The 24,064-nt window shown below is 45.7% G+C and overlaps 1 protein-coding gene across 1 annotated transcript in view; it reads right to left on the bottom strand.

Moving 5' to 3' along the window:
• Positions 1-24,064, bottom strand: part of NTNG2 (netrin G2) — a 56,196-nt gene that overhangs the window by 30,007 nt on the left and 2,125 nt on the right. Inside the window, exons 2-3 of the mRNA XM_081967341.1 lie at positions 6,582-7,225; positions 337-509 (exon numbers count right to left, since the gene is read on the bottom strand). Of these exons, the coding sequence (XP_081823467.1) occupies positions 337-509; positions 6,582-7,225 (817 nt within the window). The remainder of the gene's footprint in view (positions 1-336; positions 510-6,581; positions 7,226-24,064) is intronic.

Below are 24,064 nucleotides of genomic sequence, written 5' to 3' on the forward strand. Positions count from 1 at the left end.
GGGGTTGGACTTTCACACAGGCCCTGTACTTACCTGGCATGATGGACGGGCCGCGTGGAGACTTCTGGGAAGGGTGGGCCAGGTGGGGCCAACCGGTCCTTGCAACAACTGGTTCAGTGAACCAGATGCAAACTCAGCATCCAGTTTGCCTGAACCGATCCAAACCGGCTGAATCCCATCCCTGCATGAAGTTCCTTCCCTGTCTCCATCCCTGCTGGCTTCCCATGGAACTGCTTTGGCTTTTGGTGGTTGAGATGAGGCTACACCTCAAGGAGATAATGCTTCTCCTTCTGGTGGTGGCCTTCAGCTCATAGCTGTCTCTCCTGCCATACTTACACACGTTAGGAGAACCGTTGGGACGGGGAAGGTAGGATCCGGCCCTCCAAGACTTGCTCCGGAAATTCTTCTTACATCTGCCACAGTCCTGCCCTGTTGTGTTATGTTCACATTCGCACTGGAGACTTCCTTCCTTGAAAATGCACTGGTTGGCATGGAGATTACATTTACACCTGCAGGGGGAAACAGAAGAGAGCAAGGAGGTGTGACCCTCGGAGCTATCTGCGGAGGTATTTAAAAATGTATGCCAAGACTCTTTTGAGTTGAAATCCTCAAAGCAGCTTGCACTGGCGTCGCAGAAATATTAAAACAGAAAAGCATTCAGAAGTCATTAAATAGAAGAACATCCAAAGCAGGGACCTGCATTTGAATGAAGGCGCAAACTCTCAGGAACTAAAGCCAAGATGTCTCCGAAAACTAAAAAGGAAAGTTTAGGGGGGAAAAAACTGGCAACATAAAAGTCTCCGCGAGAGGAATCTTGGAGTCCTATTGGACAATCCTTTGCCAGACCGATCCTTGAATACAGCTCGTCTGCCTGGAATCCACACTGTATATCGGAGATTAATACAATTGAGCAAGTCCAGAGGTATTTCACGAGAAGAGCCCTCCACTCCTCTGCTCACAATTGAATCCCTTGTGCCACCAGGCTCGAAATTTTGGGCTTGACAACTGGAACTACGCCGCCTAGGAAGGACCTAAGTGTAGTACACAAAATTGTCTGCTACAACGTCCTACTTATCAATGACTACTTCAGCTTTCAACCTCAATAATACACGGGCAAACAATAGATACAAACTCAAGGGAAACCGCTCCAAACTCGATTGCAGAAAATACGACTTCAGCCACAGAGTGGTCAATGCCTGGAATGCTCTACCTGCCTCTATTGTTACATCCTCAAATCCCCCACAGTTTCAACCTTAAACTTAGTGATAGTCAAGGTTACTAATAAGCTCTCAAATCATACTAGGAAACAAATCAAAACAATATAAATTGAAAGATGCAAGCACAATTAACCAGTGGAACAGCATGCCTCCAGAAGTTGTGAATGCTCCAACACTGGATGTTTTTAAGAAGATGTTGGATAACCATTTGCCTGAAGTGGGGTAGGGTTTCCTTCCTAAGCAGTGGGTTGGACTAGAAGACCTCCAAGGTGTCCTTCCAGCTCTGTTATTCTGTTATTATCCAACCTCCCTCCAGACGTTGTGGGTTCTCCATCCCTGGAGGTTTTCATGAATAGATTGGACAGCCACTTGTCTGGTTGATTCAAATGTATGACAAGTTCTGCAGTTTAGGGATGCGTTTAGGAAAACCAAGTTAAAAGTTTCTCTCTCAGGCCTGCAACCATATTCCTCTTGGATCTTTGGCTTGCCAGACTTTCTATTATTCTGCTATGCCTTTTCTATTGTGGGAAAATGGGAGTGGGGGATTGTACGGAGTTAGACGCTATGTCTAGCCATAACAAAATTCTTTCCAGAAAGCCAAGGTCATCCTTTGTCTCTACACCTGACCGGACCTGGATGGGTGAACTCTGTCTTTGTGGTAGTGAGGGATTGGACCATGTGATGGACTTGTGGGTGTGGGGGCAAGATCTTGAACTTTCAACTGGGTGGGAAAAAACCGGGAAGCTTTCAGATTCGGGTTTTCCCAGATGTGCCAACATGGCTCTCTTTATAAATTGGAACTTTGAGCAATACTTTGTCTCAGATTCTGATTTACTTTTGGATGCTATTTGGAACCCTGACATTCTCCTTATTTTGGCAGAGGCCCTTGGGAGCAAGTTTCCCTCTAGACCGCACCGGCCTCATGGAAGTCATGCAATATTCAAAAAACTCCGTGAGACTCCGGAAAACCTCTAAAGATCCATTCCAACTCTGTTAATTCCATTATCCTCTAAGGAAGAGGAGCTCAGCCATGTTTGAAATAGCTGTATGTCCCTTTGAAATTGTGTTTTTGTGGGGGTCAGGTGTGTGTGTGTGTGTGTGGGAGTCCCTATTTCATGCCTCCCCAAACAACCAGATCTAAACAAAAGAATGACATCCGTGAGCTGCTCTCTAAAAAAGTTAGACAGGCGAGCAAATAGTTCATTGACAGCAAATCCATGCGCAACAAATTATAGGAACAGCAAATTAATCTTGCCATCATTGGGTCAAAATCCTGAGAGATCTTCCAAACGAGGGGAAACAGGTTATCTTGAAAAGACAAAAATGTATAGAAATTCAATGACATCTTCTTTTAATTGACAATTTGGGGGCGGACGGATTATCCCGGGGAGAATTGACAGAATTTATGCCAACGTGCAAAACTGCATCCACTTCGTAATTACACGGTTGACATTTTTATGCCTCTTTTCTAATTACGCCAAATGTTTAATTGTGTCGTTGTGCAGTTTTGCAAATGATGCGCATTTATATAGATGAGAAGAACCGTGTCAATTTTACCAGTTTGCTTTGGGGACCACGGACTTTGCTTGTTTGGGATTTAATTCCAAGATGGCTGGATGATAGATAGATAGATAGATAGATAGATAGATAGATAGATAGATAGATAGATAGATGATAGATAGATAGATAGATAGATAGATAGATAGATAGATGATAGATAGATAGATAGATAGATAGATAGATGATAGATGATAGATAGATAGATAGATAGATAGAGACAGAGAGCGAGACAGACAGACAGAATCAGTATGAATATGATAGATAGATGATAGATAGATGATAGATAGATAGATAGATAGATAGATAGATAGATAGATAGATAGATAGATGATAGATGATAGATAGATGATAGATAGATAGATAGATAGATAGATAGATAGATAGATGATAGATAGATGAGAGAGTGAAATGATAGATGAGGTAGGTAGGTAGGTAGGTAGGCAGGTAGGTAGGTAGGTAGATGATAGATGATAGATAGATGATAGATAGATGATAGATAGATAGATAGATAGATAGATAGATAGATAGATAGATAGATAGATAGATAGATAGGTGGGTGGGTGGATGAATAGATAAAATGGATGGGGATAGATGGATTACAGATAGATTATAGAGAAGATACTGGCTGGCTGGCTAGATAGCTGGATGGATGGATGGATGGATAGATACAGATAGGCAGGCAGACAGACTCTATGAATATTATTAGAGAGAGAGAGAGAGAGAGAGAGAGAGAGAGAGAGAGAGAGAGAGAGAGAGAGAGAGAGAGAGAGACAGAATCAGTATGAATATGATAGATAGATGATAGATAGATGATAGATAGATAGATAGATAGATAGATAGATAGATAGATAAATAGATAAATAGATAAATAGATAAAATGGATGGAGATGGATGGATGGATAGATGGCAAGGAACTTTTAACTGGAGGACTTCTCTGGAACGACAACCAATTATGAGGTCCAAAACCTCATGAGATCTTAGACAACCAAGATTTAATTGATCACCCTCTACTAAAACGGCCACCTCAGGTCGTGGAATTTGGAGACAACCACACAGCCAACAAGTGCTGCACCCCCCAAATTCAGTTCCAGTTTTGTTGTCCGCTACCGTGGTCCCCGTCTCAAGCAATTCTCTCCAGCTGGAACCATCAACCGTCTCTTCCTAAAGGAAGTTCTTTCTATCTTCTCCGCCTTCGGCCCGGCCTCCTTAATTACAGCTCAAGCATCCCTAATCTGGAGCTTGCGTGGAGAATGCACAACCAGACAAAGTAGATGTCCCCCTCCCTCCCTTAACCGATTTCGTTCCGTCTCATTGCGCTGTCCCCTTATCTCCCCGTATTTGACAAGTTCCTCGGGAGTCCGCCGTCTCTTAACACAGATAATTGCTGTTCCAAATCAAATAATCAATGCATATTTAAACAACGATCAGACAATTCCTCGCCGTTGCACGGGGGCCTGTTAACACTCAGCGTCGATCCCTTCGCAACCCATCCGTATTTCGCTTCGCGCCGCGTTTCCGAGAACAAACTATAATTTACCGTTCCCGATAGATCAGTAGCAAAGATGACATGGAGAGGGGGGGGGGGAGAAAGAAACATCACACACAACCAGCAAATAAGATGAAACAAAAAAGCACTCTGTGTTTTCCAGGTTATATAAGAGATAAAATATTAACTCGTTCCCCCCCCCTTCCTTTCCCCCCATCACTGTTCTAACGAAGGCTCATTGCAGGATCTTAATAAGATTTGGGACTTGCCACCGACACCTGAGCCACCTCTCTTTTTTCTCATCAAGTCACATCTGGAGAAACGTGTCACCTTTGGGATGTTACACATTAATAAGGAGGAGATGATCATTTTGTTGTGGTCTGCCAGCGGCCAGTGTAGTTGGCAGCAGATTCGGACAGTGAGGAGGTTGGGGAGGAACCTGGGCCAGTCCTGGAGTCTGGGGAAGGCTCTGATGAGGGCTCTGTGTCGGAGGCAGAGAGGGGGCCAGGGCCGTCTGACAGTTATCAGCTGCCTTCAGAGTCAGACATCAGTGAGGCAGAGGAATAGCTGGAGCCTGTTCCTAGTGTGTGCATGCGCAGAGTTGCCAGATGAAGGGAACAGCTAAAGAACAGGGGTTGACTTGGGAGTACGGCCACAGGTGGACGATGAATGGCCCCTCCCAGAGGGAATAAAAGAGGAGCGAAAGGGGAGTGGAGTTTGCAGGAGACAATTAGTTCGCTTCATTGGTTCGTGACTCTCCGAGACTCCTGGCCAAGTTTTGCAGATATTGGCCTGGCAGCTCTCCAAGCCAAAGAAGGTCTGTGACTATAACTCCTGGTCCTGACAAAAACCCCTTTTATTAATCGACTGTGGATTCTGCTCATTCACATCCAGAAAAGTCTTTCGAGGGAGGATTTACGGTCACAGACCTTATCTGGCTTGGAGAGCTGCCAGGCCGATCTTTGCAAAAATTGCCAAGGTGTCTTGGAGAATCATGAATGGATTAAGCGAACTAATGGTCTCCTGCAAACTCCACTCCCCTTTTGCTCCTCTTTTATTTCCTCTGGGAGGGGCCATTTCTGCGCATGCGCACACTGGGAACAGGCTCCAGCTGTTCTTCTGCCCCACTGATGTCTGACTCCGAAGGCAGAGCCCTCATCAGAGCCTTCCCCAGACTCCAGGACTGGCCCATCTTCCTTCCCAACCTCCTCACAGCTCCATTGGCTGCTGGTGGGCCACAACAACTAGTTTTTCTTCCCCATCACCTTGGATTCCTCCATTCTGCTGGTGATGTGCCAGCCCTTGCTCACCCAAGATGGGCTTTTTGGTTTCTATTCCTGTCGCATGCCTGGCACCTCCTCCTGTTACTTATTAGATCAATAGGGGCAGGATGGAAGGACTAGCATAGGAGGGGTAAAAATAACATGTCCTTTAAAGGAGAGGCTCACAATCATACTGCAATCAGTCTGGCTGAAAACTTTCTTGTGCCAAGCAGAACAATAGTCTGGCATCGTTTTTTTGCCGTTCTGGTGTCGCTTAGTGAAAGAGAATTGGTTTTGGACATTTCTTGCAAGGAAGCAAGAATTTTTCCAAGGGAGGGAGGAAGGAAGGATGGAAGGAAGGAAGAAGCAAGCAAGGAAGGAAGAAGATAAAAGAAGAGGAAAAGAGGGAGGGTTGAAGAAGGAAAGGAAAAGAAAGGAAAGAGGGAGGGAGGGAGGAAGGAAGAAGAAGAAGAGGGAGGGAGGGAGAAAGGAGATAAAAGAGGGGAGGTGGGTGGGTTGAAGAAGGAAAGGAAAGAGTAAGGAAGGAAGAAAGGAAGAAAGGAAGGAAAGGAATGTAAACAAAAGAACAATCATTCCATATTCACCTCTTGGCTTTCTTGTCACTAAGTAGGTACAAAAAAAACCTACATTCCACTCTGCAGAATTTCATCAAAATGAGTTTTTTTTACACCCCCCCCCGAAAAGCAATTTCTTTTTCATCAAATAAAAAGGTTTTTGTTTGTTTGTTTCCTTTGTTTGTTGAAAGAGAAAGATGCCAAAGAAACACTGGACGCCCGACACCCTTTCCCTCTTCTGAACCAAGCGAGCCTTTTTCGGGAGATGCGTCCCGACAGAATTGCCAGTTGGGTACCCAAAAGATGTCAGTGATGGGCAACGAATTAAAAACAGGGGAAAAGAAAAAGGAAAGGAAAGGGAAAAGGGAAAGGGGAAAGGGGAAAGGAAAGGAGAGAAAAGAGGAGAAAGGGAAAAGAAAAGAAAAGAGAAAAGGAAAAGAAAAGGGAAAAGGAAAAGAAAAGAAAGTGCTGCTCTGATTACCTGCCTGTGACTTCAATATTGGAGATGGCGTAGAAGTACTTGTACAAGTTCTCCCTTTGGACGTAGGTGCCCCCGAGCGCCGGTTTCAAGAGCCGCATCCTCAAATCCGTCACGGTGAAGAAGTCCTTCAGGCCCTTGGCGCTCTCCAGCCGGGTGTAGAGATTGTCCATGTTTCGAAGTTCAGGCCCGGCAAAAATGGCAAATCGGTCCTTCACCTCGAATCGCACGTCCTTCTCTTTCTTGGACCCCACCCAACGAGAATATTCCTCCGTGCAGATGACCCTGTTGACGTTGGTGGTGGACAGCTCCCTCACTTTCCGCGCCGGCATGCCGAAAGCTTCGTTACATTCATCCGCGTAGTACTGGTAGGGGTGCCAAGTCCTCCCGTTGTCCAAGGACTTCTCCAAGATCATTTTGGTGGGACGGCCGTACTCAAAAGTCAACACGACGTCGTCGGTCAGCTCAATGGTCTTGTTCCAAGACAAGGTGATGTTGGCCAACAAAGGCTTGGGATAACGGCTCCAGGTCACGCTCTGCCAGTAGGTGGCCAGGCCTTCGTCTTCTTTATCGAACATCAGCTTGGGAGGATGGGCCAAGTCCGGATTGGAAGCATCGCACTCGTCACTGCACAAATACGGGTTTTCCTGGAAGAAGAAGAAGGAGGAGAAGAAGAAGAAGGAGAATGAGAGGAGAAGACAGGGAGATTAGAATGGAGAACAACAGGGTTTGGAAGAGACCTAGGAGATCTTCTAGTCCAAAGTCTAGTGCAACTGCACAAGTACAACCCAGAAGTTACAGAATGCAGGATCAGAGGAAAGGAAAATGAGAGGAGAAGAAAGGGAAGATCGGAAGAGCTTAGAACATAGGACAATTGGGGTTGGAAAAGACATTGGAGGTCTTCTAGTCCAACATCTAGGACAACCACACAAGTGCTGGCTAGAAGTTACAGAATACGGGACAGCAGAGTTGGAAGGGACCTTGGAGGTCTTCTAGTCCAACATCTAGTGGAATTACAGAAGAATAACCCAGAATGCAGAATATCAGAACTGAAAGGGAGCTTGGACGCCTTCTAGTCCAATTCCCTGATCAAGCAGGAGACCCTAGCCGACCATTTTGGACAACAAATGCCTATCCAGTCTCTTCTTAAAGGAATGGAGCACCTATAACCTCTGGAGGCAACTAATACCTGTTGAATTGTTCTCACTGTCAGGAAATGTCTCCTTAGTTCTAAGTTCTTCTCTCCTTGATTAGTTTCCACCCACTGCTTCTTGTCCTGTCTTCAGGTTCTTTGGAGAATAGTTTGGCTCCCTCTTCTTTGTGAGATATTGGAGGACTTCTATCCTGTCTCCCCTAGTCCTTCTTTTCATTAAACTAGACATACCCAGTTCCTGCAACCGTTCTTCATATGTTTTAGCCTCCAGTCCCCTAATCCTCTTTCTTGCTCTCCTCTGCACTCTTTCTAAAGTCTCCACATCTTTTCTACATCGTGGCGACCAAAACTGGACGCCGTATTCCAAGTGTGGCTTCTCTACTGCAGAAGAATTCTTCATGAGACGAGACAGAGAGATGTCAGTCAATTCGGTGGAAGAGTTTTGATTTTCTAACCTCAAAAGGGCGATTAGGTTTATCAGTCGTGCAAAATCCGCTGCTGCTTCCAGCCCCACTTTCAAACTTCTGCGTTCAGAGAAATTGCTTTAATCAGCAACCTGGATTGGTCTGCTAAAAAGGGAGGGGAAATTTAATTTTTTAGTGTCAACATCGTGAAAGTGGCAGGAGGGGGGGAGATTGCCAGCTCTGACTCCTCCCTGTACATTTGAAGTAAAATTGTTATTAATAGTTTAGCCTTTGGATTTTTGTTTTTAAAAATGCAGACATCTGTTCGGGGTCGCAAAAGCTAGGAGATCGCGGTGTATAGAAAAAGAAGCAAGCCACAATTATGCACTTCTTGTCCTTGACTTAACTCACAAACAGCTGAAAGCACATTTTTGAGAAAAGCAACAATCAACCAAACAAACAGATACGCGCCCATGCGCCATAATCCTTGCGGCCTCCGACATGACTCAGCCGTTGCCTTTTCCAGCCCCCTTTTCTCTAGAAAACGGCCTTATTTCAAAGCTGGATTAACACAACATAATAAATATTAGATGTGGCTTTGCCAGAGACAACAGTCAAGAGTTACACGCAGGGTACAATCAGCAAAATAAACACGCCGTATTATAATTAATGCATCGGCCTGGTTCACGCAGCCTCATAACGTAACTTAATAACTGTGCTAGAAGGGACCTTGGAGGTCTTCTAGTCCAACCCTCTCCCCAAGCAGGAAAACTCTATCCCATTCCAGACAAATGGCTGTCCAATTTCTTCTTGAAAACCCAACGATGGAGCACCCAGAACTTCTGGAGGCAACCTTCGTTCCACTGGTTAAGTATAGACCACAGAATAACAGAATTAGAATGGATCTTGGAGGTCTTCTAGTCCAGCTCCTGTTCAAGTAGGAGAACCTATGCCATTCCAGACAAATCTTAAAAACCACAACTTCTGGAGGCAAACCATTCCACTGGTTATGAATAAGTAGAGTAGAGTAGAGTAGAAATAGAGTAGAGTAGGAGTAGAGTAGAATAGAATAGAATAGAATAGAAAAATAGAATAGAATTAAAAAGAATAGAATAGAAAAAGAATAGAATTAAAAAGAATAGAATAGAGTAGGGTAGCGTGGGGTAGGGTAGAATAGAATAAGAATAGAGTAGAGTAGAGTAGAGTAGAATAGAATAGAATAGAATAAGAGTAGAATAGAATAGAACAGAATTAGAGTAGAGTAGAGTAGAGTAGAATAGAATAGACTAGAATAAGAGTAGAGTAGAATAAGAATAGACTAGAATAAGAGTAGAGTAGAATAAGAATAGAATAGAAAAATAGAATTTAAAAGAATAGAATAGGGTAGAATAGAATAGAATAGAATAGAATAGAAGAAGAATAAGAGTAGAGTAGAATATAGAATAGGATAGGATAGAATTAGAATAAGAATAAGAAGAGAAGAGAATCTGGAAGGGATCTTGGAGATCTTCTAGTCCAACCCCCTGCTCAAACAGAAGAACCTATATACAATTTCAGACAAGTGACTATCTAGTCTCTTCTTGAAAACCTCCAGTGATGGAGAACCCACAACCTCTGGAGGCAAGGAGTTCCAGTGGTTAATTCTTCATATTCTTAGGAAATGTCTCCTTAGTTCTAGATTGGATTTCTTTCTGATAAGTTTCCATCCGTTCCTTCTTGCCCTTCCGGAACAGGTTTAGATTTAAGGGGTGTGTCTGTGTGTGTGTAGAGTAGACCCACACACACACACTTTCTGCCTCCTACTACAGAGTCAAACTTGAATAGAAGCCAGCTGAGACCCAGCACCCTATATATAACATTTGAAGATAATTAAACGTCTCCCTCCGAGGCATAAATTGATAACCCACCAAAAGTTCAGGCAGGAATTCCTAGTGATATTTGCCGACAATTAATTTCAATTCCATTCACAGGCTTAGAGGAAGGGAGCTGCCTTAATTAATTTAGAGTGATTACCGCTAATAGCTAGTAAGTGGGAAAACACAGAGCACAGAGACTATCAAATTGCAAGACAAAAATAAGAAGCAGAAATTGGATAAATGCATTTTGCCAACACTGCTGGCGTTAAAAAGGGAGCCATTTGGGGGGGGGGGGGTTTAATAAAATGAGGTCCTTTTCGTCTTTCTGTCCCTCCTTTTTAAAGAAATAGATTCCAGATGTTGCCTTGGCGAGAACAAGCTGCAGAAATGTGTGGAATTGATATAAGTGTTCTAACCGAGGCTTCCCGAGAGCATGAAGCAAACTCCTTGTCCCGACAAAAAACCCTTTTATTAATTTGTTGTGAATTCTGCTCATTCACATCCAGCAAAGTCTTTCAAGGGAGGATTTACAGTCACAGACCTTATCTGGCTTGGAGAGCTGCCAGGCCGATCTCTGCAGAACTTGGCAAGGAGTCTTGGAGAGTCACGAACCAATGAAGCGAACTAATGGTCTCCTGCAAACTCCACTCCCCTTTCGCTCCTCTTTTATTTCCTCTGGGAGGGGCCATTCATTGTCCACCTGTAGCTTTACTCCCAAGTCGACCCCTGTTCTTTAGCTGTTCCCTTCGTCTGGCAGCTCTGTGCATGCGCACATTGGGAACAGGCTCCAGCTGTTCTTCTGCCTCACTGATGTCTGACTCCGAAGGCAGCTGATCACTGTCAGACTGCCCTGGCCCCCTCTCTGCCTACGACACAGAGCCCTCATCAGAGCCTTCCCCAGACTCCAGGACTGGCCCATCTTCCTCCCCAACCTCCTCACTGTCCGAATCTGCTGTGAGCCACAACAATAAGCAGGAAAAAGAGATGGTCTTGTCAGGCACAAATAACCAAGAGCACTGCAGTTTGTTTAGCGACCGTTCACAGTTACGACAGCACTGCAAAAAGCGACCGAGGACCATTTGTCCTACACTTAACGCCAACTGCAGTATCCCTGTGGTCAAGTGATTGACATTTGGATGACTAAAATCCAGACGCTTGGCCACTGGTTCGTATTTACGATGGTTGGCCGTGTCCCCGGGGGGGGTTTCTGTGTGTGTGTGTCATGCAATCCCCTTTTGCGACCTTCCGACAAGCCGTGTCAACGGGGAGGTGGAGCCAGATTGACTGAACAACTGGGTTATCAGCCGCAGGGATTCCCTTAACGACGGTTGTGAAATGGTGGCCAAGCTCCCTTAACCAAGGTCTCACTTAACGAGCAAACGCTTTTGGGCTCCGTTGCAGGTCGTAAGTTGAGGACTAGCTGTCGGGGATCCTTCTCCGGCATCCTTTGCCCGGTGGCACCCGTGTCTCCTCGGAGGAAGGCAAAGGAAATGAGAGTTGGCACGGCCAAGAGTTAAATTAAGCCTCCGGAATCCTAATTCTAGGCTGGTTTTGAATTTCTGAATTTCTCCTTCTCTTCGTAACTTTTGGGCTGGTGTGAATCGATCGGCTGCTTCTTTCCCAAGACCTCAAGGCTGGTTTTGAATTTCCTCTCTGGATGGCTTCCCAGCCAAAAAGGCCGCTGGGCTCCAAAGTCATCCGTGGCAACTCTCCGGCAAGCAAGACGGCGTTGCTTGGCTTGCCATGAATCAGCGGAAAAAGAAGCTGCCATCCGAGTCGGGAAATCTTTTGCCATCCCTCGGCATCTTTTGCTGCCCTCCGTTTCCCTCCCAGTTCATATTTTGGCTTTCCTCAGCATCGGCTTGAGCTCCTCGCCCCTGGGTCAGGTGCCTGCCTTGGCTCTGTGTGTGTGTGTGTGTGTGTGTGTGTGTGTGTGTGTGTGTAAGAAACCTACCTCTTTGTATGCAAAAGGATGGGCAACATTTGCCTTAGGGTTCGCTTTGAGTGGTGGATTCTGCTCACACTTTAACCTTTGGGTAGATGATTGGAGGGCTTGTATGGGAGGGAGGGAGGGAGGGAGGAAACGGGAAGGAAGGAAAGAAGGAAGGAAATGGGGAAAGGAAGGAAGGACGGATATGGGAGGAGAAAAAAAGGAAGGAAGGAAATGGGAGAAAGAAGGAAAGAAGGAAAGAAGAATGTGAGAGGAGGAAAGAGGGAAGGAAATGGGAGAAGGAAGGAAAGGAAGGAAGGAAGGAAGGAAGGAAGAATATGGGAGGAGGAAAGAAGGAAGGGAAGAGATGGGAGAAGGAAGGAAGGAAAGAAGGAAAAGTATGGGAGCAAGAAAGAAGGAAGGAAGGAAAGAAAGAAAGAAGGAAGAATATGGGAGGAGGAAGGTTGTAGTAGGCCTTCAGAGATTTGTTATTTCTTTGTTGTTTTACACCTTGCTTTTCTTCTTACCTTCCTCTTCCTTCGTCTCTTTCCTCCCTCATTTCCCCCCCCCTTCCTTCATTCTTTCACCCTTTTCTTCCCCTTCTCCCTCTTTCTCTCTCCTTCCTTTTCCTCTCCTCCTTCCCTCCTCACCTTTTCCCTCCCCTCCCCCCTCTTCCTCTCCTCCCCTCCCTTCTCCCCATTCTTTCAATATCCCTATCTCCCCTTCCCCTCTCGTTGGGATTTTATTTTTATTTTTTAAAACCTAGCAGCCATTCTGGAATTCTTGTTATTAAGAGATTATTGCATTAAGAGCCACCAAAATAAAATAAAACGAAAAGAGGGAGGGGAATTTGGGTTTTGAATAGGCAGCTGCTGGATCTTCAAACCCATCTGTCTCTTTCTCTCTCTGGTTGCCAAGCCCAGCAGGAGAGAGGACGCCTGGCCGATAAGAACGACAACTTAATGTGACAACCGGGAATCTGGCAAAGCCACGCGGAGAACAAAGCATGTTAGGCTCTTAACCCTTGTGCTTTGTGTTGTTAACAATGCATCCAACTGTTGATCGGAGGTATTAACCTCCGCCCTGGGTCCTGATCTGCCATATTTGAGACTTTCGGTGTTTTTTCAACGGGGGTTTACTTTTGAAAAAAAGCAAAACAGAACAGTAATTCGCTACAGGTAGTCCTCGGATGTACGACCACGGTTCAGCCCAACCTGTCGGTTGCTAAGCGGGACAATTGGTGAGGGAATGTTGGCCTTAAGCCACAGCGACTGTCATAAACACGGGTCGGTTTTCTAAGCCTCGGAGTTTTGTTCACGGGAATGCTGCAACGGTCGCTAAGGGTGAAAATAGTTTCCCACCCGCTCGTCGTCGTAACTTGGAACGGTCACTAAATGGACAGTTGAAAGTCAAGGCTCGAAGCTTGTACTGCCCGCAAGTACATTCTACACACCATTGTGACACCATTGGAAGCCAAGCAAGACTTTAGGTAAAGGTAAAGCTTCCCCTTGCACATCTGTGCTAGTCATTCCCGACTCTAGGGGGCGGTGCTCGTCTCCTTTTCAAAGCCAAAGAGCCAGTGCTGTCCAAAGACGTCTCCGTGGTCATGTGGCCGGCATGACTCAATGCCAAAGGCGCATGGAATGCTGTTACCTTCCCACCAAAGGTGGCTCCTATTTTCCTACTTGCATTTTTTACTTGCTTTCGAACTGCTAGGTTGGCAGAAGCTGGGACGAGTCACGGGAGCTCACTCCGTTATGCGGGCGCTAGGGATTCGAACCGTCGAACTGCCGACCTTTCTGATCGACAAGCTCAGTGTCTTAGCCCCTGAGCCACTGCGCCCCTCTATTAAGGACTTTACGCACGTCTATTAATTCAACTCCTCTACTCTTTTACTCCCTCCTTCCTTCCGCCTTTAAGTTCCTATTAGCTGGCTTCTGCATGAATGTGTGGTTATTTTAGAAAAGAAATAAAATTCCCGTTAAATTCGCTGCGCATTTTCATCCATCGTTCCCCCGGTAAATAAGCTTTCGAGACGCACTTTTTTCATCCGTTGGGTTGATTAAATAAATGCTCGTTCATTCAGAGTCAATCCTGCTTCATATACAGTTTCTTGGAACTGTTTTCTATAGTTCTGCCCCATTGGCTTGGCCGCTGGCTTAGAAGTATTCACAGGGTGTTATCATCTCGGTATGGATTTCTATCGAAGTCGTTCAAAACTCCCCAAAGAATGAATGAATGATGTATATATTGCTCTTGGAAAATGCATTCCGTACGTACGAACCAGACACACACCGAACAAACATTTTTCAATTCCTATTAGCCATAAGGCAGCCAGTAAAACTTAAATTAAAATCCATCACTTTATAAATAACATCTCCCCCTTCCCCAATGTTAAGACACATCACACGTTGCTTATTCATGGCTGAAAGTTTGATAGCCTTACATATACAGTATATTTCCATTTTCCAGGTTTACAGGAAAGTGACCTGTAAACCAGTGGTGAAATTCACATTTTTTTTACTACCGGTTCTGTGGGCATGGCTTGCTGGGCGTGGCAAGAGAAGGAAACGGCAAAATCTCCATTCCCACCCACTCCAGGGGAAGGATACTGCAAAATCCCCATTCCCTCCCCACTCCAGGGGAAGGATACTGCAAAATCCCCATTCCCTCCCCACTCCAGGGGAAGGATACTGCATAATCTCCATTCCCTCCCCACTCCAGGGGAAGGATACTGCAAAATCTCCATTCCCTCCCCACTCCAGGGGAAGGATACTGCAAAATCCCCATTCCTGCTCCACTCCAGGGGAAGGATACTGCAAAATCTCTATTCCCTCCCCACTGCAGGGGAAGGATACTGCAAAATCTCCATTCCCTCCCCACTGCAGGGGAAGGATACTGCAAAATCTCCATTCCCTCCCCACTCCAGGGGAAGGATACTGCAAAATCCCCATTCCTGCTCCACTCCAGGGGAAGGATACTGCAAAATCCCCATTCCCTCCCCACTCCAGGGGAAGGATACTGCAAAATCCCCATTCCCTCCCCACTCCAGGGGAAGGATACTGCATAATCTCCATTCCCTCCCCACTCCAGGGGAAGGATACTGCAAAATCTCCATTCCCTCCCCACTCCAGGGGAAGGATACTGCAAAATCCCCATTCCCTCCCCACTCCAGGGGAAGGATACTGCAAAATCCCCATTCCCTCCCCACTCCAGGGGAAGGATACTGCATAATCTCCATTCCCTCCCCACTCCAGGGGAAGGATACTGCAAAATCTCCATTCCCTCCCCACTCCAGGGGAAGGATACTGCAAAATCCCCATTCCTGCTCCACTCCAGGGGAAGGATACTGCAAAATCTCTATTCCCTCCCCACTGCAGGGGAAGGATACTGCAAAATCTCCATTCCCTCCCCACTGCAGGGGAAGGATACTGCAAAATCTCCATTCCCACCCACTCCAGGGGAAAAATACTACAAAATCCCCATTTCCTCCTGATCAGCTGGGACTCAGGAGGCAGAGAATAGATGGGGCGGGGCCAGCCAGAGGTGGCATTTGCCGGTTCTCCAGACTACTCAAAATTTCCGCTACCGGTTCTCCAGAACTTGTCAGAACCTGCTGGATTTCACCCCTGGTTTCAGAGGAGTTAATGTTTCTAGGTCGGGAATTGTGCCACTAAGGAGATTATCCCCCTGTCCAGACTGGCCGAGAGGCCTCGGAAGCTCAGTACTCCCAGCTTCCAGAGCCTCATTATTTTAGAAGTGCCTTTGTGATGTCGCTATTGTATCAGTGGATGAGGTGGGTTTGTCTTGCCTCCGTCTGACAACCTCTCGTCCCCTTTTAAAAGAGCTGATCCTCTTAGGCCCGGATGAGAGCTTCAGAGTAAAGAATTGCCCTCAATCTCTCTTGATCCTGAATATGAACCAGGGGGAGCTGAAGCGAACCAGGGTGGCTGAAAACCAGCGGTGCCAGCGATCACAGCCGGCACCACCCAAAACCAGTACAATCAGCCTCTGGGTTAAGTTGCCCCAACCAGCAGGAGTTTGGAAAAAAAAACCAACAACCTCGCCCTTTCTTTTTACAGTTTTACAGGGTAGGGTTAGGCGGGGTACGGCCACAATTAAAAGCCAGAATTTCCATCATTGTGAGGTTGTTACGGTGGCAGCTCAAGTCAGACTTCATTTCACAACCGTTTTTTTTGCAACAACAGCAGGATTTCACAAAATCTCACAGAGGTGAAGCAAATCTAGCGGTTGTTAAGAGGATCCAGGTTTCCCAATGGGTGTTTCCTTCCTTCCTTCCTTCCTTCCTTCCTTCCTTCCTTCCTTCCTTCCTGCCTGCCTGCCTGCCTGCCTGCCTGCCTGCCTGCCTGCCTGCCTGCCATTCTCCCTCCCTCTTTCCTTCCTTCCTTCCCTTGCTCCTGACTTTAATTTCCTTCCTTCTTTCCTCCCATTCTCCCTCCCTCTTTCCTTCCTTTCCTCCCTCCCTCGTGACTTTGATTTCCTCCCTCTCTCTCTCTTTCCTTCCTTTCCTCCCTTCCTCTTTTCTTCCTTCCCTCCCTCCGTCCTGACTTTAATTTCCTTCCTTCATTCCTTCCTCTCTGCCTCCCATTCTCCCTCCTTCTTTCCTTCTTTCCCTCTCTTCCTCCTGACTTCAATTTCCTTCCTCCCTCTCATTCTCCCTCCCTCTTTCCTTCCTTTCCTCTCTCCCTCCCTCTCTCTTTCCTTCTTTTCCTCCCTCCCTCCCTCCCTCGGCCTCAGCCAACCAAATGCTGTTTAAGAGGCCCAGAGAAGATGCTATTATTAAACACATCTCGTATGGTTTGTCCACCGTCCAGATACGGGGAGACAGACGAGAGGAGCCGAATGTTGCATAAGAAGTCTGGCACGCAAGGAAAAAAGTGACGGGGAATCTAGAGGAAAACAAAATGCCCCAAAGAGATGAACATGGGTCTTAGGGCTGCTGTAGGAGACCAACTTGGGAGTTGCCTCCATTGCTCTGTTCTCCCAGGCCTCTTCCCCCAATCGCTTCCCTAAAACCCCAAAGGGAATCCCGAAAAGGACTCCCCACCGTCCCACTCGCAAAGAGAAAACGCCGCAGCCTCCAGCTATGACAACGCAAAGTGCATTATTGATTCGGGCAGGAGAAGAAAAGGGGAAAAATGCTTAGGACACTGGAAAAGGCGGCTGCTCTTTAAAAGCAGCTCTGCCGCCTGCCCTCTCTATTTGCAGCTTTGCAGGGCCATAAATATTTTATTAATGTTTTTTTTTTTAAAAAAAAAAATGGGGAATGTGTGTGTGTTTGCAGGTCTGGCTAATTCAAGTGCAGGGCAGGATAGAGAAACAGCAGAGGAGGGGGAGGGAGGCAGAAAAGAGAGAGAGAGAGAAAGAGAGAGAGAGAGAGACAGAAAAGAGAAAAAGAGAAAGAAAGAAAGAGTAAGACAGACAGACAGAAAGAGAGAGAGCGGCGAAAGAGCGAGAAAGGAAGGGGGAGAGAGAAAAACAGAGACGGAGAGAGGGAGAGGGAGAGGAGAAAGAGAGAGAAAGGAAGAGAGAGAGAGGAAGAAGAAAGACAGAGATGGATAGAGGGAGAGAGAGGAGAAAGAGAAAGACAGAGACACAGAGAGAGATGGAAAGAGAGAGAGGAAGAAAGAGAAAGACAGAGAGAAAGTGAGAGAGGAGAGAGAGAAAAAGAGAGGGGGGAGAGACAGAGAGAAAAATAGAGAAAGAAAGAGAGAGACAGAGAAAGAGATAGAGAGAGGGAGAAAAAGAGACAGAGAGGAGAGAGAGTGAAGATAGATAGATAGATAGATAGATAGATAGATAGATAGATAGATAGATAGAAAGATAGATAGATAGATAGATGCCAAACCAAAACATGCAGCAACTTTTCTAAAAAGCAGGTTAATGATCCCAACCAAGTACAAAACCAACTTCAAAACTTCATGAGGCATCTGGGGTGAGGACGGTTTGGCGGTTCGAATCCCTAGCGCCGCGTAACGGAGGGAACTCCCTTGACTTGTCCCAGCTTCTGACAACCTAGCAGTTCGAAAGCAAGTAAAAAATGCAAGTAGGAAAATAGGAACCACCTTTGGTGGGAAGGGAACAGCGTTCCGTGCGTCTTCGGCGTTGAGTCATGCCGGCCACATGACCACGGAGACGTCTTCGGACAGCGCTGGCTCTTCAGCTTTGAAACGGAGATGAGCACCGCCCCCTAGAGTCAGGAACGACTAGCACATATGTGAGAGGGGAACCTTTACCTGTACATGCGTGAATGCGTGTGCAAGGAAGCTTCATTGGCGTAGACCTTTCTGAAGTTCACCCTCGGATCCTCACATCTCGATGGTTCCCCAAGACATTCTTGTAGCAACAAATTGGGAGTTGATGCTCGCTTTATTGGTAGTAAATTAGTCTTCATTTCTCTTAATGTCGCAGCTGCTTAACTTGAATTAGCAACGGTTGGGCGCTTGACTGGCAAAAGAATTAGGGGGAATTTATGATCAGTTTCCAGACAGGATTGCAATGAAACCGAAACAAGAGTTAGAAAAAGCCTTCCCTCTCTCTCTTACAGAGCTTACAGAGTACAGAATAACAGAGCTGGAAGGGACCTTGGAGGTCTTCTAGTCCAACCCCTTGCTCAGGCAAGAAACCCTACACCACTTCAGATAAGTGGTTGTCCAACATCTTCTTAAAAACTTGCAGTGTTGGAGCATTCACAAGTTCTGGAGGCAAGTTGTTCCACTGATTAATTGTTCTCACTGTCAGGAAATTCCTCCTCAGTTCTAAGTTGCTTCTCTCCTTGATTAGTTTCCACTCATTGCTTCTTGTCCTGCCCTCAGGTGCTTTGGAGAATAGTTTGACTCCCTCTTCTTTGTGGCAACCCCTGAAATATTGGAAGACTGCTATCATGTCTCCCCTGCTCCTTCTTTGCATTAAACTAGATCTAGTTAAATAGGCGATGATAGACACCTCAATTTCACCCATTCTTTTCTATCCAGCCTTGTCTTTCCAGACGGTCACAAAGAGAGCAAGAGAGGGAGAGAACAGGACTGTAAAAGATAGGCTGACTTTCATCCAGGTGCAGATGTTGGCAAATGAACTTCTTCCTTTGACCTGGATTTCTGAACTCACGCATGCATACACAACAGTCCTCGGTGATGCTTCATTTAACACACACACACACCCATCCCAAATGGCAGACTCATCAAATTTATTATGATTCAGGAGGGGGGGGTGGGGAAAGGATTGTGTTCAAAAACGCCTGGCGTTTCAAAAATAGTAAATTGGGTGGTGGCATCTCACGACCTTCTTCTTAAAGCAATCTTAAAGAGATCAAAGGAAGCCATGGGACTAGCCAAGTCGTAGCCTGAAGACTTCTTGAAATATGAAAGCTGCTCCAATCCAATGAAGATTAACCCTTCATACAAATGGGATCTCTTTCTCGGTCATGATCTGAATGCCACCGTACCTACTTTCGGTGCGCCGTTCAGATTGTTGTGATCGCCATCATAAAACACACCAAGTTGGGATGATCTGAAGACATCTCATCCAATGGTCAATACAATTGGGTCCTTACACATCGCAACCTTCTTTTTTGTGCGGACTAATTCATTCACTCTGGAGAGAATCTAGTACCACTCTACTCTATCAATTCCCTTTTTGAGGGACAATCAAGATTTTCTTGTGGTACATTGGTCCCATTCAATCCTTCCTCCAGAACTAAGAGACCGGCCCCAAAACTCAAATTCTGTTACTACCCTGTTACAAATTTAACTTCGGGAACTCTCAAAACAAGCTTCAGTGTCATTCACTACCTCATAGTTAGTTGAACAAACTGGGGCGCAACCCTAAATCACGGTTTGTAAGCAATGGCTGACTTTATACGACATGCTCAATCCCAACCAGATTATGGTTTAGGGATGCTTTATGAATTTTACTTCTCTTCGCCCATCTCATTGACACTGGCTTGATGACTTTAATATGGCGATAATACATGTTTTCCTCAACATACAACTGTAATGGAGCCTGCCCGTTAAGGTCATAAATTGTGACTGTCGTAAATTGAGTCGATCACAAAACCGATCTCTGTTTTTTGGGGGGCAGTCTATCTCCGTTTCAAAGCCAAAGAGCCAGCGCTATCTGAAGACGTCTCCGTGGTCATGTGGCTGGCATGACTCAATGCTGAAAGTGCATGGAGCGCTGTTCCCTTCCCACCAAAGGCGGTCCCTATTTTTCTACTTGCATTTTTTATGTGCTTTCGAACTGCTAGGTTGGCAAAAGCTGGGACAAGTCACGGGAGCTCCCCCCGTTACGCGGCACTCGGGATTTGAACTGCCGACCTTTCTGATCGACAAGCTCAGCGTCTTAGCCACTGAGCCACGCCGTCCCTCTGTGTGTGTGTGTGTGTGTGTGTCCGTTCACCCCTTAATTATATCCAATTTATGCCAATGGCTTCAAATGCCTATTTTTGAAACTTTAGAAACAAAGACACAGGACTAGTTAAAGAGTTTTTGCGGATACTTTTTTCAACATTTAAAAAAAGGGAAAAGAGAGAGAGCGAGAGAGAAATATGCCCTTAATGCTCCTTTCCATCCATTATTCAGCATCTCCAAGCCGATAATGAGATCTAAAACCGACCTTTAGGGCTTTTTTTCCCCCTCCTGAGTTTTTACCTTTGATCTAAAAAACATCATTAGCTCCCTGCCTTCTTATGCAAGGCGGTAGTTTGCTCTCAGCTCTGCTTTCCTTGTGGCCGTAGAGCCCGGGATGACATTCGGAGACAAGGAAAAATCCAGATTTGAGGGGGGGGGGGGGAAATCCAGATTCATCCCCACCTTCTCCATCTTCATTCCATGCATGGAGAAACCTCCTGGAATTCAAGAAGGAATGCATAAACAGTTTTGGACACTTTGATACGAAAGAAAGAAAGAAAGAAAGAAAGAAAGAAAGAAAGAAAGAAAGAAAGAAAGAAAGAAAGAAAGAAAGAAAGAAAGAAAGATGTTGAGATTCTAGAAAGAGTGCAGAGAAGAGCAACAAAGATGATTAGGGGACTGGAGGCTAAACATATGAAGAACGATTGCAAGAACAGGAAATAAAAGAGGAGCGAAAGGGGAGGGGAGTTTGCAGGAGACAATTAGTTCGCTTCATTGGTTCGTGACACTCCGAGACTCCTGGCCAGGTTCTGCAGATGTCAGCCTGTCAGCCCTCCAAGCCAGATAAGGTCTGTGACTGTAAATCCTCCCTCGAAAGACTTTGCTGGATGTGAATGAACAAAATTCACAGCAAATTAACAAAAGGGTTTTTTTGTCGGGACAAGGAGTTTGCTTCATGCTCTCGGGAAGCCTCGGCCACAACACTTCCAATATCTCAGGGGCTGCCCCAAAGAAGAGAGAGTCTACCTATTTTCCAAACTGAAGGCAGGACAAGAAAGAATGGATGGAAATTAATCAAGGAGAGAAGCAACCTAGAACTAAGGAGACGTTTCCTGACAGGGAGGACAATTAACCCCTGGAACCGCTTGCCACCAGAAGTTGTGGCCGCTCCATCATTGGAGGCTTTGAAGAGACTGCCATTTGTTTGAAATGGTGTAGATTCACCCTTGTTGGATTGACCAATCCATATCTTAGACCAATCCATATCCTAGGAGATGACCAGGCTGAGCCTGAAGGAGGGGTCAAACACGTTGCCTTCGGAAGTTGCAGGAGCTTCATCCCTGGAGGCTTTCAAGAAGAGACTGGACTGCTCTCAGTCAGGAATTCTGTAGGGTCTCCTGCTTGGGAGGGGGGTTGGACTAGATGACCCAGAAGGTCCCTTCGAACTCTCTGTTATTCTTGTGTTCCAGGTTCTCGCTCCCTGCTCTTACCTGGACACCTTCAACGTAGCGTCACAGCGGTGATGTCTAGACCAGCCAATTCATACCCTTCTTCCTTTTATCATCCCTCCAGCTTGTAACTTTTATAGATCTATTTGCAAGACAGTTGTGAAATCAAGAGCTCTGCGGTGATTTATAAAGCAGTTGACAAAACAGCGGGATTATTTTTAATTAAAAAGGTTCCAGCGGAGCCGATGAGCTCCTCCACACCAAAGGGGGGGGGGGAAGCCAAAACAAAACAAACATTTTCACGCTCAGGTGTGTGTTTGTGTACATACACACACACACACACATTCCACTTCTGGGCATTTGTAAAGCGTCCTCTTACACCTCACACTAGCTGTGAGTCGCAGCTGCCATCCGGAAGCTCATTCAACAAACTTGGTTGGCATGCTGTTACTTTGCAATTCATAAAACCATGGCGGTTGGCTTTACGTAGCGTGCAAACTCACCCAGTGTCCGGTATAGATAGACCTTGACTTACAACCTTTCGTATCTAGAAAAAAAGTGACTTATGGCCGATTTTTGCATTGTTGGGGGTACGAGATCAAAATTCGGACACTCAGCAACCGGCTCATACTTACGACGGTCACAATGTCCTGGGGTCACGTGATCCCCCTTTTGCGACCTTCTGACAAGCAACGTCTACGGAGAAGACAGATTCACAACCGGGCCCACTGACTTAACCCCTGCAGCGGTTCGCTTAACCACTGTGGCAAGAAAGGTCATAAAATGGAGCAAAGCTCACTTAACAAGTGCTTCACTCAACAACGGTTAATTGGGACCGCAGGTTCGAGGACTATATATCATGAATTCACCGATAAACCGTGACGGATGCTAAGCGTGAAATTTGTTATTCCACACATCACCACCCCGCCTCTTTGTGTGCATTTTTAGTTTGTACTTCTCATTCCGTGTCGAAATGTTCTCTCCCTCGGCACACTGACAATATATCTGCTGAGAAACAAAACTCCGTACTGGCAACAAGAAAGGCATCCAGCCAGGAAACACACAGCTCCATTCAGTTGCCCAGCCGCCATCCCGCAAAGGATTACAGAGTCATTAAAAAAGGATGATTCCTCGTCAAAAATGTTCCTTTTTCTTTAAGATGGAAGATGGTTTTAATCCAAACTAATAAAGATGATTAAAAATAGAGAAAGTCATGATTTAAAAAAAAACAAAAAACCAACTCACCCACTATCTTTCATTTAACTCAATCACGAAGAGGGAAGTTACGGCACACTACAAGTGGTGATTCCAGTAAATAAACAATGCAAAAGAAAACCAAATTTGGACAACTTCCCAAACTTATATTCTGGACACTACGACCAACATGGAAGCATTATTTTCAGTAGCTTTTGAGAGTTTCTCATTATTATTATTAATTCTTTATGAAAGGACTATTATTATCATCATTACTGGCATAGCCCATCTCTCACTATGGCAACTTTAGGAGTTGATATCTACACACACACACACACACACAAACACACACGCACACAAACACGCACGCACACACACACAATTTTCCAGCCCCACCTTCATCTTTAGACACTAATTAATGAGGAAGTGAGGGGACTCTGATTATTCCTATCGTGGCCATATTTAAATTCAGGAATCCAGCCCAGGTTATTGATTCTTAAAATGCATCAGAAAGTCTGCTTTAAGCCAACGCAAGTCATTTATCCACCCAGGCAATTCTGTCAGCTCAATTGACTGGGGGGGGGGGATAAGACCTCTTAAGCATCTTCCCCGACCCTGCTCTACCTTCTTGCAAAGCCATCTCTGACCATCTTCTTTGGGATCAGGGATATTATGGAATGACATGACACACAACACAATAACCAGGCTTGGAAGGGACCTCGGAGGTCTTCTAGTCGTCCAACTCAGGCAGGAAACCCTCTACCGTTTCAGACAAATGCTTGTCCAATCTCTTCTTAAAAGCTTCCAGGGTTGCAGCATTCACAACTTCTGGAGGCAAGTCTTTCCATTGATTAATTATCCTCACCGTCGGGAAATTTCTTCTTAATTCCAGGTTGCTTCTCTCCTTGATGAGTTTCCACCCATTGCTTCTTGTTCTGCCCTCAGGTGCTTTGGAAAATAGATATACCTTAGATATCGGAAGACTGCTATCCTTCTCTTCACTAGACCAGACATACCCAGTTCCTGCAACCGTTCTTCATATGTTTTAGCCTCCGGTCCCCTAATCCTCTTTGTTGCTCTTCTCTGCACTCTTTCCAGGGTCTCAAAATCTTTTTGTTTTTTTAACATCGTG

The sequence above is a fragment of the Natrix helvetica genome (assembly GCF_964273705.1).
Source record: "Natrix helvetica genome assembly, chromosome: 15".
In the NCBI taxonomy this organism is placed as follows: Eukaryota; Metazoa; Chordata; class Lepidosauria; order Squamata; family Natricidae; genus Natrix; species Natrix helvetica.